We start from the raw sequence: 19,836 nt of genomic DNA, 5'->3' as shown, positions 1-19,836 counted from the left end.
CACGGTAGCGGGGTGGGACCTGTGGTTGCATTGGGCTCTCCTTCCGCTGAGGGTGCCGCCTGAAGACCGTTCCGTGGGCGACGCCGTCGCTATGACCATTTGTCAATTCTTCCTTCAAGGCCGGTGCCGCTTTGGAGACCGGTGCTGGAACGAACATCCCGGCGCCGGGGGTGCGGGCGGGGGACGGCAGCAACAACCCTCAGGTGACGTTCTCCCCGGTCCTACGCCGGTAGCCGACTAGGGGAAGGCCTGGCCCGGGGCTCGTCCGGTTGGGAACGGGCGTCAGGCGTGAGGCCCGCCACTAGGCTTTGCGGCGCTATGCACCAGTCCGGTGACGCTGAGTTGCTCGCGTCGTTCCCTCTTCAGCCCCGCCCACCGGGCTGGGTTCAGGTTCTCTCCGACGCTTTTATTAGCTTGTTAGTCCCTGGGTTGTTTTTTGTTGAGGGGATGAAGACAGGGACTTGGCCTTTGTTACTAATGCGAAACAATGAGTTTTTAGGTCGGGAGTACGTGGAAAGCTACCTTGTCTGTGGGTGGTAATGGTCCGGAGAATTGGTGTAGGTCGACCCAGATGCCTCCTTGCTTTACTACCCTTCTGAGTACTTTTTTTTTTCCCTTATCACCTTAAATATAATTTTTACCAAACTTTTTTCCAGAGAGAGGCTAGCAACTGGGGTCAGAGCCTGGATTCTTAACTTTGGAGAAGTTGCAAACTCCTTTCAAAATCTAATAATAGCTACAAAGGTATACCCCAGGTGAATGTACGTGTTCGTAACATTGGGGGTAAAATTAGAAGGGTGGGATGCCCAGTTAAGAACTGTGAGTTATGAGGGAAGGGGGGTGGAGGACCGCGTTGACCTACTATCTGGGCCTTAGTGATTGTCAAAGTTTTTGGAATATTTAAGCCAATCGTGGATGATGTGAAAGGATGGTGTTCAAGATGAGGAGGGAACAAAAATGAAACCATATTACAATGCAAAGTTTTAAAGTTCAGATGAATAATTAGGTTTTATTTTCTAAGGATTGACAGTAGCCCTTGACAGTGTCACAAGATGCTGACCACCTCTCCTACTCTTCCTTCCCTTCCCTCTTGTGGGACTGTTCATCCAACTCTTCATGTTGCATTGTGGTTTCACGTCTGATCCCTCCTCGTCTTGGAGACAGTCCTTTTGCATCACCCACCATTAGTGAATATTCCAAACCAAAGATTATGACTCGGGGTTTGATAAATGTGAGTGTATTTCCTAGAAAAAAACCACTTAATATTTGACATTCTTTGAAGACTCACTCTAAATGTAGTAATTAAAAAATTAATGTTGAATGGATTAATGGTTGAAGAAAGTGTAAATGAAACTCATTAAGTAAACAGTGTATTTAGTTCCCAGAAAGGAATGCTTCTAGAATTAATAAGTGAAGGCCAAAAGCTATATACAAAAGAAAGAATGAATTTCTTCAGGGTGTCATCCCCCAAAGGATTTGAAACTTCAGAAAAATAAAATACCATTAACCCTTACATGAGGAATCTGGCCCAGCAATCTGCTCCTTTTTCTCATTGGTTTTATTAAGTAGTTTTAGAAATGGGAGATGAATTTTCAAGAAGGAATATATCTCCCATCACTCCAGTTTTTAATATATTTCATGGCATATCTCCTAATTCAGTCAAAAACAAGGTGAATTATCTTGGCCCCCACTAGGAAGTGATGAGTAAATGAGGTACTTTAAGTGAGAAGATTTTTTTAAATACAGAGAGAGGAGAGAGTCCTCTTGGCTCATTTCAATAATTATGAAATATTAGAATCTGCTCATAATAGAACTCAATGCATTTTATTCACATGTAAATTATAATCTCCCTATGAAAGAGAGGTGGGTAATGGTGTTTTCCCAGAGGGAAGATGGAGTCAAATAGATTTAAGCATCTATTCAAGGACAGAGGGTAGGATCTAATTTTTTATATTCAACAAACTCTTTAATACATTGTTCATTTTTCAGACTTTACTGCTGTGTAAGGGCCCAGTAGGAGAACAAAAAATGGTAAAGACAGAACTTTTTATCCTGAAGGAGCTTATGATTTAAGATAGATCTTAAATCCATTATCAAGCAATTATTTATTTAATAAGCTTATATCATCTTAACTTAGTAATATATCATTATTTTTCTGTGGATTTACAGGCCTCTCAACCTTTTTAAGCAAACAAACAAAAAATGCCACTAGACCATTACATGATGTGTTGGTTACAAGTAAATATATAAATCAAAAATGAAGGATTTTGTGATTTAAAATGAGTGGAAATGTGCTTCTTAAATCTTTGCATAATGTCTGCACATAATAAGACAAAATGTAATTAAATTTTTAGAGTTTTAAAAAAGGAGTTGCCAATAAAATTGTTTTGTTTGTTTTCAGGTAGTAACAGACGTGGATGGAATCCCTCCAGCCAGAGATACTCGAGTGTTATCCAGCCATCCAGCTTCTCCAAATCCACACCATGGGGGGGCAGCAGAGATCAAGAAAAGCCATCTTTCAGTTCTTCGGATTCTGGAGCTTCAAATAGCAGGAACAGGGGGTTTGGACTATCCCAGAATCCATTTGCTTCACCCAGCTCTGATGAGCAGAAAGATGAAAAGAAACTTCTGTAAGTGGAAGCCTTCAGAAAAACTACCCATTTGCTTATTTTTTTCAAAAGTACCTATAATATTTTCTTTAAAAAAGAAGTAATACATTATTAAAAAATCAGAATAAGCAAAAAGAAGAAAAAGCACCCATGATCCTATCACTCAGAGATAACTATTTTGCATATGTCACAGTAGACTTTATTTCACTTAAAAATGTACTACCTTGGGGCACCTGGGTGGCTCAGTCAGTTGATCATCCAACTGGATTTCAGCTCAGGTCATGATCCCAGGGTCATGGGACTGAGCCCCACATCAGGCTCCACGCTGTGGAGCCTGCTTGAGATTCTCTCTCTCTCTCTCTCTCTCTCTCTCTCTCTGTCTCTCTCCCTCTTTCCCTTTCCCTGACTTACACACTCTCTCTCTCTAAAGTAAAAATTAAAAAAAATATTGGTCACCTTACCATACCAGTACAGTGACTCTCAGGGCTAATTTTTTTTCCCACTTTTCTATGGCTAACACTATATTGTGAATATCTTTCTAAAGTAGTTCTGTTTAAATTTGTTGCAAATTATGAGGTCTTTGCAAAGTATGAGGTAATTTAAGCTATTTGTAATCTTGGTGGTACTTACAACATCTGGCATTTTTCTTTCTAAAATTTTTATTTCACCTACCCCATTGAAACTGATTTCACTTGATTTCCTTCATTACTGTGGAGTATATTCCTTATGATTTCTTGATCATGGTAGAATGTATGACTGGTGCCAAAATATTCCCTGACTCTCTGTAACTGTTGCCTCAGCTCCCCACTTGAGGACAGAACTTAAATATACTTGTTAGTCTTTTATTTCCCATAATAAATTAGAACAAGTGGTAAACATTTTGAGCCATGTACTACATACAATTGATTTTTTAAAGGTAAAAGAGCAAACAAAGCCTTCCTTTCTATATTTGATGTTGTAAAATAATTTAAAAATTATTTAAAATTCTGTGATAGCTAAAATTTTATTAATTGTAGCTTTTTGGATAGTGGAGGGAAACATTTAATTTAGAGTCAAATCTGTCCACACCTTTGCCAATAAAATAACTATATGCACATGGGTCTGTTTTCCGTTCTGCAAAATATGAGAATTAAACAAAATGGTCTCTAAAATCCTGCCCACTTTATTATTTTTTTTTAATTTTTTTAAACATTTATTTATTTTTGAGACAGAGAGCATGAACGGGGGAGGGTCAGAGAAAGGGAGACACAGAATCCGAAACAGTCTCCAGGCTCGGAGCTGTCAGCAGAGCCCGCCGCAGGGCTCGAACTCACGGACCGCGAGATCATGACCTGAGCCGAAGTTGGCCGCTTAACCGACTGAGCCACCCAGGCGCCCCAAATCCTGCCCACTTTAAAAAGTTTAAGGTTCTGGGTGCCTGGCTGGCTTTACGTGGCTAAAGTGTCTGATTTGATCCCAGTTTAGGTCTTGATCTCAGGGTAGTGAGTTCAAGCCCTGCATTGGGCTCCCCGCTGGGCTTGAAGCTTACTTAAAAAAAAATTTTTTTTTTTAACAAATTAAATAAAGGGATATCTGAATGCCTTGGTCAGTTAAGTGTCTGACTCTAGGTTTGAGGTCAGGTCATAATCTAACAGTTCGTGAGTTTGAGCCCTGTATCGGCTCCTCACTGATGGCACAGAGCCTATTTGGGATTCTATCTTTCCCTCTCAGAGTTTCTGCCCGTCCTCTGCTCATTCTCTCTCTCTTTCAAAATAAATAAATAAACTTCAAATACATACATACATACATACATACATACATACATACATACATACATAAAATTAAAATGTCATGGTTCTGTATTACTCATATGGTGCTTTGTGTCTTTTTCCAGTTAAATGGCCATTGATGTTTATGATAACAAAGAAAGATTAAAGTTAGTATTGTATATCTTATTGTATTTTAGTTCTTTAAATATGTATAGTTGGATAGTTCTCACTTAATAAATGTATTGGTTAATGGTTCAGCTTACTAGAAAACCAAAACTATAAACTTTTTTGGTATTATATTTTTTTGTTTTAATTTTTTAAAATTATTTTTTAATATTTATTTATTGTTGAGAGAGAGACACAGAGTTTGAGCAGGAGAGGGGCAGGGAGAGAGGCAGACACAATCTGAGCAGGCTCCCGGCTCTGAGTTGCCAGCACAGAGGCCAACGCAGGGCTTAAGCTCACGAGCCATGAGATCATGACCTGAGCTGAAGTTGGCTGCTTAACTGACTGAGCCATGCAGGTGCCCCCTATTTTCATTTTTAATGTTTATTCATTTTTGAGAGAGAGAGAGAGAGAGAGAGAGACAGAGTATGAGTGGGGAGGGGCAGAGAGAGAGGGAGTCACAAAATCTAAAGCAGGCTCCAGGCTCTGAGCTGTCAGCACAGAGCCCGATGCAGGGCTTGAACCCAAGAACCACAAGATCATAGCCTGAGCTGCAGTCAGACCTTTCACTGACTGATCCACCCAGGCGCCCCTAATTTTTTTTATTTTAAAGAGCGTTCGAGCAAAGGAGAGGGGTACAGGGAGGGGAAGAGACAGAGATAGAGGATCCCAAGCAGGCTCCCCACTCAGTGTGGAGTCCAACACAGCTCAATCCCACAACCCTGGGATAATGACCTGACCCAAACCAAGAGTCAGATGTTCAACCAACTGAGCCACCCAGGCACCCCAATATTACAATATTTAAAATCATGAAATATAGTTCTTAGTCTATAAATTCTGCTTTAAAGAATACTCTTCAGAAAATACAATTGAAAAAATCTGAAATTATATGTTTACTATAATTTAAAATTTGAGTCATTGAAAATTATAAACAATAAATTTTAACAAGCAGATTAAAAAGTTCCTTTTCGGGGCGCCTGGGTGGCGCAGTCGGTTAAGCGTCCGACTTCAACCAGGTCACGATCTCACGGTCCGTGAGTTCGAGCCCCGCATCGGGCTCTGGGCTGATGGCTCAGAGCCTGGAGCCTGTTTCCGATTCTGTGTCTCCCTCTCTCTCTGCCCCTCGCCCGTTCATACTCTGTCTCTCTCTGTCCCAAAAATAAATAAACGTTGAAAAAAAAAAATTTAAAAAAAATAAAAATAAAAATAAAAAAAAAAAAGTTCCTTTTCTCTTTTTTTTCCAGAGAAGGAATTATAAAAGATATGGAAGTTTGGGAATCATCAGGGCAGTGGATGTTTTCTGTTTATTCGCCAGTGAAAAAGAAGCCTAATATTTCAGGTAATTGAGAAATTGTATGTTTATAAATTGTGTTTTATAACTCTTAGTTTCTAAAACGAAGGTCATGCTTAATAAACTAATCTCAAACTTAGCTACAGTTAGGAGAGTTTAGACATTGTTTAAAGTATTCCGTTTTTCTGGCGGAACTTCATAATTCAGAGATAGAGATTAGAAGATACAGTTTTTTGAGAGGGCGCCTGGGTGGCTCAGTCGGTTGAGCATCTGGTCATGATCATGACCGGTCATGATCTCGTGGTCTGTGAGTTGGAGCCCCGCGTGGGGGTCTGTGCTGACAGCTCAGAGCCTGGAACCTGCTTCGGATTCTTTGTCTCCCTCTCTCTCTGCCCCTCCCCCGCTCATGCTCTGTATCTTTCTGTCAAAAATAAATAAACATTAAAAAAAATTAAAAGAAGATACAGTTTTTTTAAAGTATGTAGTTCTCATGGGAAAATAGTGAAATCAGGACCCACCCCAATTCCAATTCTGTAAGCCCCCAAAGAGTCTCTGCCTTCTTGGTTCCCTATAGGTACAACTTTCAAAACTCTTAGCTGCTAACAGTGAATAGAAGATTCACATCCATGGGGCGCCTGGGTGGTGCAGTCGGTTAAGCGTCCGACTTCAGCCAGGTCACGATCTCGCGGTCCGTGAGTTCGAGCCCCGCGTCAGGCTCTGGGCTGATGGCTCGGAGCCTGGAGCCTGTTTCTGATTCTGTGTCTCCCTCTCTCTCTGCCCCTCCCCCGTTCATGCTCTGTCTCTCTCTGTCCCAAAAATAAATAAAAACGTTGAAAAAAAAATTTTTAAGAAGATTCACATCCTTCTTGTCATTAAGGCCTTGGCTGCCTGATTCTCTTCTCCCTTCCCTGTATTTCCTTCCAAAGATAGTTATTTTTTGTAAAGCATGTTGAGACCTATTCTGGAGATAGCATGTGAAGGTAAAGAGCTTTAGCTTGGCTACAGGGATAGCATTTCTTTAGAATACCCTTTTTCCTCCCTGTTTTCTTTTGTGCGTAGTCCCTAAGCCCTTTCTGAACTCAAACCTAGAGCACCACACTTTTCTAATCCTATTTTGGGTGGTCCTGGGCCCTCTGTGCTGTTGAGTAAATAGCAAGTACCTCGCAGATGAGAGCCCCTGCAATCCCTCAGAACTCTGGGATCCCTACTCTGTCTCAGCTCTGCCTGCTTATTCCCTCTGAGCATTTGTCACACCAGTCCTTAGTTATTTATTCACTCAGCTGTTCAACAAAATATTTACTGAATTTCCTTTGTGCCAGGCCCTATTCTAAGTTCTAAGAATATAGTGATGAGCAGGATAGACAAGCTCCCATGCTTACAAAGCTTATGTTCTTGAGGGAGGGAGACAGTAAATAATACAAATAAATTAGATAGTTTTAGATAGTGTTTTCTATAAAGAAAATAAAGAAGTACTGAACCTTTTTTAATCAGTTTGGAATTAAACCTAATGTCTAATGCCCTAAAGCAATGGTTCTCAAACTGTGGAATATAGATTCCTACGTAGGATTGCCAGATAAAATACGGGACACTCGGTTAAATTTAAATTCTTTTTTAGGTAAATAAAAAATATTTTTAGTATATGTAATATTTAGGACATACTTATACTAAAAAAGTATTTGTTATATATCTGACATTGAGATTTAACTGGGCATCCTGCATTTTTTTTAATGTTTATTTTGAGAGAGAGAGAGAGAGAGTGCTTGTGCACGGGGGAGAGGTGGGGGTGGTGAGGACAGAGGATCTGAAGTGGACTCTGCGTTGACAGCAGGGAGCCCAGTGCAGGCTTTGAACTCTCGAACTGTGAGATCATGACCTGAGCCGAAGTCAAACAATCAACTGAGCCACCCAGACACCCCTGGGCATCCTGTATTATTTGCTAAATCTGGCAGCCCTATTCCTGAGACCCTTTTAAAGTTGTACAAATTTGGGGTGCCTAGGTGGCTCAGTCAGTTGAGCGTCCAACTATTGATTTGGGCTCAGGTTATGATCTCACAGTTTGTGAGATCCAGCCCCACAGTGGGCTCTGTGCTGACAGCATAGAGCCTGCTTGAGATTCTCTCTCTCCTTCTCCCCCTGCCACTCCCCTTCTCACTTGTACTTGAGTGCGCACACACATGCTTTCTGTCAAACTTTTTTTAAAAAGCCTCTACAGGAGCGCATGGGTGGCTCAGTCGGTTAAGCGTCCGACTTTGGCTCAGGTCATGATCTCAAGGTATGTGAGTTCAAGCCCTGCATTAGGCTCTCTGTGTCAGCATGGAGCCCACTTCAGATCCTCCCTCGCGCTCTCCCTCTCTCTCTGCCCCTTCCCTGCACTCTCTCTCTCTCTCTCAAAAATAAACTTAAAAAAAAAATAAAAATAAATTTTAAAAAATTTTCGAAAGGCTCTACAAATTCAAAAATATTTTCATAATAATACCAAGACATTAATTGCCATTTCACTCTGTTGACATTTGCACTGTTGGTGCAAAAGCATTGATGGGTCAAACTGCTTGTATCTTAGCATGAATCAAGGCAGAGGCAACATAACTGTACTAGCAGACTACAGTAGTCAATAAAAAAAATTTTTTTTTTTTAATTTTTATAAGTAATCTCTACACCTAACATGGGACTTGAACTCCGGACCCTGAGGTCAAAAGTCACATGCTCTTCTGACCAAGCCAACCAGGCACCCCAATAAAAAAAACTTCTTAATGCCATTTTCACGTAAAGTTTTTGATGAAGAGGTAAAAATACTGATTTTATTAATCACGACCCTTGAGTGTACACCTTAAAAAAAATTTTTTTTTTTTGGGGCGCCTGGGTGGCGCAGTCGGTTGGGCGTCCGACTTCAGCCAGGTCATGATCTCGCGGTCCGTGAGTTCGAGCCCCGCGTCGGGCTCTGGGCTGATGGCTCAGAGCCTGGAGCCTGTTTCCGATTCTGTGTCTCCCTCTCTCTGCCCCTCCCCTGTTCATGCTCTGTCTCTCTCTGTCCCAAAAATAAATAAACGTTGAAAAAAAAAAAAAATTTTTTTTAATGTTTATTTATTTTTGAGAGAGAGAGAGAGAGAGACAGAATGTGAGCGGGGCAGGGGCAGAGACAGAGGGGGAGACACAGAATCTGAAGCAGGCTCCAGGCTCCGAGCTGTCAGCACAGAACCCAACGTGGGGCTTAAGCTCATGAACTGCAAGATCATGACCTGAGCCGAAGTCAGTCACTTAACCAACTGAGCCACCCAGGCGCCCCACACTATTTTTTAGAGAGAGAGAGACAGAGACAGAGAGAGAACAAATCAAGCAGACTCCACACTCAGCACTGAGCAGCATGCGGGGCTCCATCCCATGACTCTGGGATCATGACCTGAGCTGAAATCAAAAGTCAGATGCTCAACTGACTGAGCCACCCAGGTGTCCTGTATGCACACTTTTTTTAATCTGTGTGACAAAATGAGAAGCACACATGAAATGCTTCTGCCACGTACTCAGATGATGGTTATCTTCCTTGAGGGAAGACACGAGTGATCCTTTGAGTTGTGAGCTGAACCAGCCACTTTTTCCATAGACCGTTTTTACTTGAAAGAATGACAGCTATGGTTATCTAGACTTAGGAATTTGGCAGCATTTTCTAAAAAAACAAATGGAGTGAGTTTGTTGCTTCAAAGAAAACAACTGTTTATTGCCAGTGACAAAATTCAACTTTCATGTGAGAATTAGAATTATGGAAAACTGTTTTCTGCCACTGTCAGCTTGATGACTTAACTATCTCTTTAAGTCTCTTCTGATGAGATGGACAGTGACATTAAAAAATAAGAGTTTTTTGATATTGTAAAATGGCATGTGGCAATATTTGAAAGTTCTAGATGACTCAATGAACCAGTAGTTTCTAAATGACAATGTACCATGTTATAAAAACATGCATGGCTGAAAAATTCATTCTAAGCACAAGATAAACCACTGGATTTAATATAATAATACAAAAAGTTAATTAATATTAAGGCTTAAATTTACATTATAGCTAAACTTGTAAGAACCTAACACCACAATTACCTGAAAAGATTATTAAAGTCCTCCTTCCCAACTCCCTATCTGTGTTAGAACAGATTTTCTTCATACACTTCAGCCAGGTAGTATATTGCAACAGACTGAATGTAGAAGTAGATATAATAATCCAGCAGTCTTCTCTTAAAACCAAACATTAAAAAAATGTACAAACAGTCCCTCCATCAGCAAAGAGATGATGACTCACTGAAAGCTCAGAAGAGGGTTAGCATTTTTTAGCAATAAAATATTTTTACATTAAAGTATGCAAAAAAACATTTACAAACATAAAACAGTGCCACTCATCTCACTAAATGTTTATTTTTTGCCTGAAAAATAGTTTTTTCATTTATGTTGATATGTAATTGGTTTCTTATTTTTATGTGAATTAATCAGTATGTTCTATTATTTCTTATTTTTCATTTTAAATATGGTAAATATGTATATTATAACCTATATAAGCAACAGTTCTTTGGCATTGTTAATGATTTTTAAGAATATAAATGGGTTTTGAGACCAAAAAGTTGGAGAACTGTTCTTAGACATCAGTTGTAATGAATTAACTCTCTATGCATCTAAAATGATACTGCTTTTTTACCCCCTTGGGATAACTGTGAGAATAGTCACTCAGATAATTTTCTGTGTTCTGTGGTTCAGATGAGGAACAGCTGGAAGGAGGATAAAGTAACTGGAGGGACAGTTTTTCTTTAGAGTAAGTTATCCATTCTTACAAAGCAGGATTGGAGCGGAGTCCTAAGTGAGAAGAAGGTGTCTCTTATGGGAAGATTTGGGGAAAGCATTCCTGGCAGTAGGAATAGCTAGTGCATAGACCCTTGTAGGAACAAGATTGGCAAGTTTGAAGACAAGTGAGGCCAGAACCCCTGGAGGAGAGTGAATGAGAGAAAGAGTAATAGGACATAAGGCCATAGAGTCAGCCAAGAGCCAGATCATGTTGGACTAACTGTACAGGACAGCCATGTGGAGCTTTAAGCAGAAGGACATGATCTGATTAGAAAAAACTCAGTCGGACTGTTGTATGAAAGAAGTGGTCTGTAGGGAGTGCTGTGGGGTGAAAACTAAAATAGTGGCAAGGAGATGAGTTAGGAGACAAATGCTGGTGACTGACTGGGTTAGAATCGCTAGCAGTGGAGACAGAATTGGTCAAATTCGTAGTGCGTTTTGGAATTAGAACTGGCAGGATGCTGATTAATTAGATGTGGGGAAAGAGATAAATACAAGGAGATTCCTAGGTTTTTTGGCCTGAACAGTTATTAAAGATGGTATAACGACAAGTTGTTAGAGGGAATCCAAGGTTCTAATTTGAACATTTAGTCTTTTCTTTATTCTGGGGTGTAGAAGTCCATGGAGTTAATGATATCAGGGTTACAAGTAATTCTCTGTAGGAAATATCCTGAATGTTGTTTTTCCTTTCTTAAAAAGTTTCCTAATTATAAATTTACAGCTGTTGCCATAGAAAACTTGAAAAACACAGAAATCCATAAATAAAATAAAGATCACCTGGTGTCACAAAGATAACTATAATATTTCAGATTATTCCTTTCAAAATATGCACACACAACCATATTTCCTGTTTGTATATATATAATTAGGACCATAATCTAGTTTTGTATTCTACTTTGTTGTTTTCAGTTTGTCTCTATTACTAAAAATACTAGAATGAACACCTTCATACATAAAACTCTTTGATTATAGGTCTGATTATTTTCTGAGGTTAAATCCTAGAAATTCTATTAAGGACAGAAGGTACAAACATATTTAAGGCATTTGACACGTACTGACAATTGTCCTCCTAGAAAAGTGCCTTTCTGGTTCCCTTAAAGGCAATTTAGGAGAATGTCAATTTTACCACACCCTTACTAACAATAAATACCATCCATTTTTAATTTTTGCCATTAAGTAAAGTATCTTATCTATATTTTAAGTTGTATTTTTAAATTGAACTTTTTTTTAAAGAATTTTTTTTTAAGTTAGTCATTTATTTTGAGAGAGGGACAAAGAGAGCAAGTCAGGGAAGGGCAGAGAGAGGGAGAGAGAGAATCCCAAGCAGGCTGGCTCCACACTGTTAGCACAGAGCCCTATGTGGGGCCCAAACTTACCAATTGAGATCATGACCTGAGCAGAAACCAAGAGTTGGATGCTCAACTGACTGAGCCCCCCAGGTGCCCCTAAACTGAACTTTTTTATTTCACTTACTTACTGGCTATTTGAATTTTTTTGTGAATTGCCTGTTTCTTATGTTTGCTCCTATTTGTTTGTCCTATGGATTTGTAAGTGCTGTTTACACATTGACATTAGCTCTTTTCCTGTCATATATGTTAAAGTTACTGTTTTCCATTTGCCTTTTAATTTTGCTTATTATAGTTTCTGGCATACAGAATATTATTTTAGACAGAGATTTGAATGTATATGTAGTTAACTCTTGTATTATTCCTTACACTCCATTTATCTTTAGAAAATTCCCCCTTTAAAGATCAAATATACAACTATATTTTATTTTAATCTTATACTTTATTAAACATATAGGCTTTGAAATTTTTCCTTATGATTATGAAAATTTTCTTATGATCAACATTAGCATATATTCTTGTCTAGGACTTCTAGCTTTACTATACTATCAAAAGTACTGGTATTTATTTTAAAGATTCCAATTGATTCCTCACTTCAGGTTTTACAGACATTTCACCAGAGGAATTGAGGCTTGAATACCATAACTACTTAACCAGCAATAACTTACAGAGTTATGTAAGTTTGTTTCCTATTCATCTACCTTAATACCAGATTAGCTGTTAATTATAGTCTTCTCTGTTTGTAGTGGCTTGCTTGTACATTGGCAAAGTGGATGAGGTCTAATAATTTTTCTCAAGACAAGGCTATTTTTATTTTCTAAATTACTTTCTTTGAAATTGGTTGGTTATCTAAAATGGTAATAATATATTTTGACTATATAACTAGGAATGTCACTATTTTTCTTGCAAATTATCCAGTGATCAGTCATAGAAGTCAGACCCTTTCATCATTTGACACTTATGGAGCATCTATTAGGTACAGACACCATGATGAATTCTAGAAAAGCAGTGAAATAAGACACAGTCTGTGGTACGGATTAACATTCTCACATATGAGATATCAAAAAATAAAAAAGCTGGACTTCAGTAAGTTAGTGCTTAAAAGAAATGACATAAAGTGTATTTTTGTGTTGTCTACGGTCATGATCATGCATTTCAACTAGTATACATGTTTGTTCCCATCCAGATATAACTACCTCTGTGCTGCCACATTACTTGAAATTCTAAACCAGGTGACACAAGGTTTTGGAGAACAGGGAGGGAACTATAGCTGGAACATCTTGGGCAAATTGTACGAGTAATGGGCCATAAAAATGTTTTCTAAACTTGTGATTTTAGCAAATAAAGACATGAAGTTAGAGAGACTAAACACTCAGAATTGACTGATTATTTTTCTGTCTTCTCTCTTTAGCTAAATTCCCTCCAACAGTTAATAAATCAGTGGAGAAACAGAGTAAATGAACTGAAAAATCTAAATACATCGGCTAACATAGCTTCGGTGAGTATTGGGAGAGTTTTCTACAGGGAAGTGTCTTATCTATTTTTTTGCAGAGAATTTCACTTCGGATTTAGAAAGCAAAGCTAAAGTTCTCTGTCAAGAATTATGATACACATTCTCAGGATTTTATCATTTAAAATCACAGTCCTGGAATTGCTTTCTCTCTGTTCCTCAGTCAGAAAAGTACAGGTAACTTTGCTTTCCTTAGGGTAAAGTTTTTGACTTAAGTAGTCTAGTTTTGAAAATGTTACATAAATTCAAATATACCAGGTTATTAGCATTTACAAAGAAATTGCTTTGAAAAATGATCTGAATACACATTTAGACTACTGTTTGCTTTTGTGACTGGAAAACACTCACCATCTATTCCCTGACCTATATAGAAATGCCTTTAGTAGATGTATACCCACTTGTCTCCAAAGATACATGATCCTGACTATAGCATATTCATTATCTTGGTCAATAAAGTTATGATGTTTCTATTCCCATTAAAACTTCTTAAGGACCTTATTTTGAAATAAGATATTTAGAGTTTCCCAGACGATTTGTATTTCTACCTTCTAAAAAGGATATGATGGTTGTCACTGCCTAACTTAGTAAATGACTGTGTGACAGTTGCAGTGCTCCACCCCTTTCTTAAATATGTACTTCCTAAACAGACTCTTGTGTAAGCTAATTTCTCCACTCTTTAGTTGTTATAATGCCATTTAAGTTTAGTAGGACTTCTTGAAGGATTCTGTCCGTACATGAGAGGTAGCCCACCATCACCATTACTGATGTAAAGGGGATAACTGAGTCCAAAGAACTACACAACTACCCTCAGGGTTAGACGTTCCTTGCTCTTTGCCACTTTTCTAGGTGCCCCTCCATAGGTTAAGATCTTGGACAGCCCCACCCACAGTGGGCTTAGCATATATGAGTAGTTCATTCTTTATTCTTTTAATCCAGTGTATGAATATATGTTTATCTGTTTACCTGTTAATGAATATTACAGTGAAGGAGAGAAGCTGGACCAAAAAAAAAAAAAAAAGTACATACTATGTGATTCCGTTTATATGAAACACTAAAGAAAACAAACCTCATCTATAGTGATAGGAGATGAGTTCTTCCCTGTACCTAGCATTTGGGAGAGAGTTGACTGAAAAAAACACAAGGGAACTTTTAGAGGTGATGGAAATGTTCTAAATCTTGATTGTGGTGGTGACTAGAAGTTTGTCAAAACTCACTGAAATACATATATACGATGGATGCATTTTATTGCGTATAAACTATACCTCAATGAAATTGATTTTTAGAAAATGCTATTGAGGCTTCCAAATAAGAGAAATTATATCTGTTTGAGTTAGTTAGGAAAAACTTCTTGGAGGTAAGGAGTAAGGGAAAAGTTCCTTGAAAGGGATTTTAAAGGAGTGCCTGGCTGGTTCAGTCAGTAGAGCATCCGACTCTTGATCTCAGGGTCATGAGTTTGAACCTACATTGGGTGTAGAGATCACTTAAATAAATAAAACTTAAAAATAAAATAAAAGAAAGGGAGATTGAGATTTCACTATGCAGAGATGAAAGACATTTCTAGAGTAGAAAATAGTAAGAACATAAAGTATTTTCAAGGAATAGGAAATGTTCAATAGATTTTAGTAGTAAGTTTTTAATTATGTAATTGTGAATCAGTTCAGTTCAGGCATCAGAATAAGTAGACTAGGTAGCCTCCAAAGGCCCTTTGCCTGAAGTCTAGATTTTTTGATAATCAACCTGGTCATTAAAATGTATTATTAAATTTTTTTTTCTGATTTTAATATAAATTCATTGAAGAAATTTAGAAAGTATTTTAGAAGCATAAGTAAAATTAAAATCACCCATAATTCATCACTCATAATTCATGAGTTGCTCTTAACTCATTGAAATTAGTCCATTTTTTCCTATGCGTATTCATATTGTGGGCATTTTTCTATGGTAAACATTTTTTTTTTTTTAATGTTTTTTATTTATTTTTGAGACAGAGAGAGACAGAGCATGAACGGGGGAGGGGCAGAGAGAGAGGGAGACACAGAATCAGAAGCAGGCTCCAGGCTCCGAGCCATCAGCCCAGAGCCCGACGCGGGGCTCGAACTCATGGACCGCGAGATCGTGACCTGGCTGAAGTCGGTCGCTTAACCGACTGCGCCACCCAGGCGCCCCATGGTAAACATTTTTAAGTGCACATTTAAAAAAATTTTTTTAACGTTTATTCATTTTTGAGAGAGAGTTGGGGGGGCGGTGCACAGAGAGAGAGGGAAACACAGGCCCAAGCAGGCTCCAGGCTCTGAGCTAGCTGTTCACACAGAACCCAATGCGGTGCTCAAACTCACAGAACATGAGATCATGACCTGAGCTGAAGTCGGATGCTCAACCAACTGAGCCACCCATGTGCCTGGTAAGTGCACATTTTTAAAATTTAATTTGGCTGTGAATTGAGAATTATTCATCAACTAATTTATTATTTGCCTGCTTTTTTTTTTTTTTTTTTTTTTTTTACAGCTCTCAGATGTAAAGGGTGGAGTAAATCAAGCAGCAGCTACATTTGGATTTGGCAGTATGCAAGGAATAACATTTGGGCCACCAGGTAAATGATAAAGTGATGCAAGACTTTATCCATTTTGGAAACAGGATTTTAGAGGTTTCAGATCATAAAGTCTGAAGGTGTGCTAAGGGACATTAAATTACCATTGCATTGCAGATTCTACTGTCTTCCATAATGGAGTTTCAAAGAATTTGGCTCATCAGTCATTTGTGAAATGGAGGTCAGATGGAGCATGTTTTTTGAAAGACCCTATGGCTCAAGCTTTCAAAGTGTATTTTAGGAGTTTTTTCAAAAGTTTTATAGGAATACATAGTAACTGTTGTAGCAGCACCACAATTGAGGACCTTCTTTTCACTGTGTATAACAGCATAGTATTGTCTCACGTGGCAATACTGTGTCACTTTTTGTTTTTGGTTTTTTTTTAGTTTAAAGGACAAATTTTTTAAGTTAGGACACAGGTGAACAATGGTTCTTAGAGACAAATAAAAATGCAAATTAGGACTGAGGGTTTCAACTGTCATAAAAAGTATGCAAAAAATGGCAACTCGGGAAAAATTTAGGCAAAAACTAGAGATGTCGATTATTAGAGTATGATTTCATCATATTCATCTTAGTTGAGAGCTGGAAGGGGCTTGAGAATCTATATAGGAGGAAACTGAGATGAAGTGACCACTCTGTATTTGCTTAAAAGAATATAGCTGGCGCGCCGCCTGGGTGACTCAGTCGGTTAAGCATCTGACTCTTGGTTTTGGCTCAGGTTGTGATCTTGCGGTTGGTGAGATCACATCCTGCGTTTGTCTCTGCACTGACAGCATGGGGCCTGCTTGGGATTCTCTCTCTCCATCTCTGTCTCTCTGTCTCTTTCTCTGTCCCCCCTCCCCAAAATAAATATCTTTTTAAATTAAAAAATTTTTAAATAAAAGAATATAGCTGAGGAAAGAGTTACTTCTTTGATAATGGATATAGCTGATTTACTTGGGGCACACAAGCACAGAAAGCGAAAGTCCACCTCCTAATCCCAGAGGTTTCTCAAAGCTGTTTCCATGAGTGTGGATAATCATGGTACAAATGAGATCAGTACAGCAGAAAGACAGGACGACAGGGTTTTAATGGGTTTGTTCTAGCTTCTTCTTTTCACTTTTTCCAATAAAGCTTCTCAACATTCAAACATGGCAGAAATAAGAAAAAAAGGAGGGGTGGTTAATATGGTTACATTTTCTGACTTATCATAGGTTATTTTTTCCTTTTTCTGGTTTTTGTAGGTTTTCCAGTGCATAACAGCAGCAGTGCTAATGCTCAGAATTTTAGTTTTAAACCAAGCTCTGGATTTGCCTCTGCCGCTTCTGCAAGTCCTTCTGTGTTTGGAAATACTCCAGCGTTTGGAGCCGCACCCCCTGCCAGTTCTGCCATCACTACTTCCACTCCAACATTTGGATTTGGGAAACCTGCAATCACATCTGCTGCTTCATTTTCTTTTAAAAGTCCTGCAGCTTCCGGTTTTGGATCACCTGGATTTTCAGGATTTCCAGCTCCCATGGCAGCAGGCTCTGTTGGAGCCCCAGCCTTTGGAAGTGGCAATTCTGTGGCTGGTTTTGGTAATCTAGGCTCACATTCTCACAGTGCTTTTTCCAAGTCATCCAGTGACACCTTTGGAAATAGCAGCATATCCACCTCTTTACCAGTCTCAAATGGCAGCATCACAACAGATAATGTGTTATTCACACCCAAGGATCAACTAACAGCAGAAGAACTGGAGCAGTTTCAATCCAAGAAATTTACTCTGGGAAAAATTCCATTAAAGCCACCACCTGTGGAACTTCTAAATATTTGAAAGGACAATTTTAAATACAGAAAAGAACAGCTCTTAAAGTTATTTTGAGTGGTTCATATATAATTTCTCTGAGTGGTTCAAATATATACATATATATGTACATATATACGTTTAAGGAATATAAGCTTTCAATAGTAACTTCAGGGGTTTTGAAATTCAATATTTTTTTCATAAAAAATACTCAAGAGGTTTTTTGTTTTTTTTTTTACTTTAATTATGAATGGAACTGGAAAAACTGTCAGTGTGCACTGAATTCTACATCACTTTACTGTCATACCCTTTAAAGGTTTACCTGTAAACATTTTTTTTTAGGAAGGAGATCTTTCCTAAAGCCATTAGGGGAAAAAAATGCTTAAATATGTAGCTTATTCACCAAATAAACATCAGTAACATCACTTTCCTTTATGTTAAAATTCTCTTAAAGAGAAATAAGTTTTTAAAGGGCAAAAATGTATTTTTCAGGTCTGTGGAGACATTTTCCCCTCATAATTTTGTTTCCCCCTCAGTTTTAACTTTCTCATGGGCCACTATTTGAGTATTCTTCATCAGTTTTAGGCAAATTCTTAAATGGGCCCAGGATTGTAAGAGAAATGGAAATTGTGGTCTCATGTGAATAAATAGTGTCTGTGGTGGGGTCAAGATTCACCAGCTCTAGTGAGCTTCTCTTAGAATTCTCATACATGTTGGGTCTCCCTGTGTCCTTAGATTGAGAGAGGAATGCTTCTGTCTCTTATGTACAGTTGACACAAGAAGCCAAAGACTTGTCATGAGTTGAGGCATATGTATCAGAGTTCTGTGCTCCTCCCTCAAGCCTCCAGAAGGACATAGCTAGCACTACAAGAGCAGTTACCTGACATAGATCTGGTGTTGAGCTGATATAAGTGAAAACAGAATCTTACCTAATAAAAGGCACTCCAAATGATTTTAGCACATATGCAAAGCATTCAGTCCTCAGAGGATCCAGTTGTTACTTCTTTCAAAGAACTATATGACTCCCAGCTAACACTTCTGGAAACCCAAAATTTGGGATAGAATCTATAGCCAAGGGGTATATGTTTGGAACCATTCTTGGTGTAGAAATGGTAAATAGATCCTAAGTTTCTGCTTTGGCCTCAAGCTCTAAAGACTTTTCAATGTTTATTCCAACTTACAGATGACGCCAGGAATTTCCTACCCTAATGGAATGAACCCTGTGCTACCAGACTTACCAGTCTCCCATGGGTCCCAGCTGAACTTCCCAGTGTCCTGGAGGCTCTGAGGATGCAGGTTAAGGGTCTAGTGTTTCTAAATTTGCCTGATGAGAAGGATTACCTGAGGTGTTTGTTAAATTATATATCCAGAATAATACATATCCACAGGGCTAGACCTGGGGATGTGTTTTTTACCAAGTGTTTCATGAGATTCTACAAGCAAATTTAGGAAACAGGGGCCTATCTAGTTGCATATACACTACTCAGTAATATGTGATTTGGGAGTTCTGTTGTAATTGCTGAAGTGTATTTTATGTGCTTTCACGCACACGTGCTCACCTCCCCCACCCCCCACACACGGTGTGGTGAACTTAATGAGATTCAAGGTTGTCAAATAGTGCTGCTGTCAAAAAGCACAAAGAAGTGCTATGGGTTACTTAACAGTGTGAGGAACTAAAGCAAAGATGTTTACACAGTAGAAACCAGCAGTGTGCGTGCATGCCAGTATCAGGAGTCAAAGAAGGCCAGCTTAGACCTGGCTAAGAGGCAGCAGTGCTTCAGAAAATAGAAACAGGTACCAATGAGGTGGTGGCCAGGTAGATTGAATTTCAAGACCCTGAGAGTGAGTGGAAGGGAAAAAGCAACCCCAAGAGCATGTGCTACCATCTAGATTTATTCAGTAAGGCAGGAACCAATTCTGGGTGAGCTGGTCTAACTGGAAGGTACACCCCCAAATAAGCAAAATCCACCTCCCTTCACAGCTGCTGCAATGGCTGTCCCTGTTTA

At 38.8% G+C, this 19,836-nt stretch overlaps 1 protein-coding gene across 1 annotated transcript; it reads left to right on the top strand.

Moving 5' to 3' along the window:
• The first annotated feature begins 6 nt into the window (after positions 1-6).
• NUP42 (nucleoporin 42) lies at positions 7-18,260 on the top strand. Its single transcript, XM_025929871.2, has 7 exons — positions 7-203; positions 2,402-2,630; positions 5,767-5,861; positions 12,574-12,650; positions 13,386-13,472; positions 15,987-16,071; positions 17,292-18,260. The coding sequence occupies exons 1-7, from the start codon at positions 92-94 to the stop codon at positions 17,858-17,860; spliced, it is 1,254 nt and encodes a 417-aa protein (XP_025785656.2). The 5' UTR covers positions 7-91; the 3' UTR covers positions 17,861-18,260.
• The last annotated feature ends 1,576 nt before the right edge of the window (positions 18,261-19,836 follow it).

Source organism: Puma concolor, chromosome A2 (genome assembly GCF_028749965.1).
Source record: "Puma concolor isolate L17-30 chromosome A2, mPumCon1.1.hap2, whole genome shotgun sequence".
NCBI classification, from domain to species: domain Eukaryota; kingdom Metazoa; phylum Chordata; class Mammalia; order Carnivora; family Felidae; genus Puma; species Puma concolor.
The sequence above is the reverse complement of the archived record's forward strand: the minus strand, read 5'-3'. Positions and strand labels throughout refer to the sequence as shown.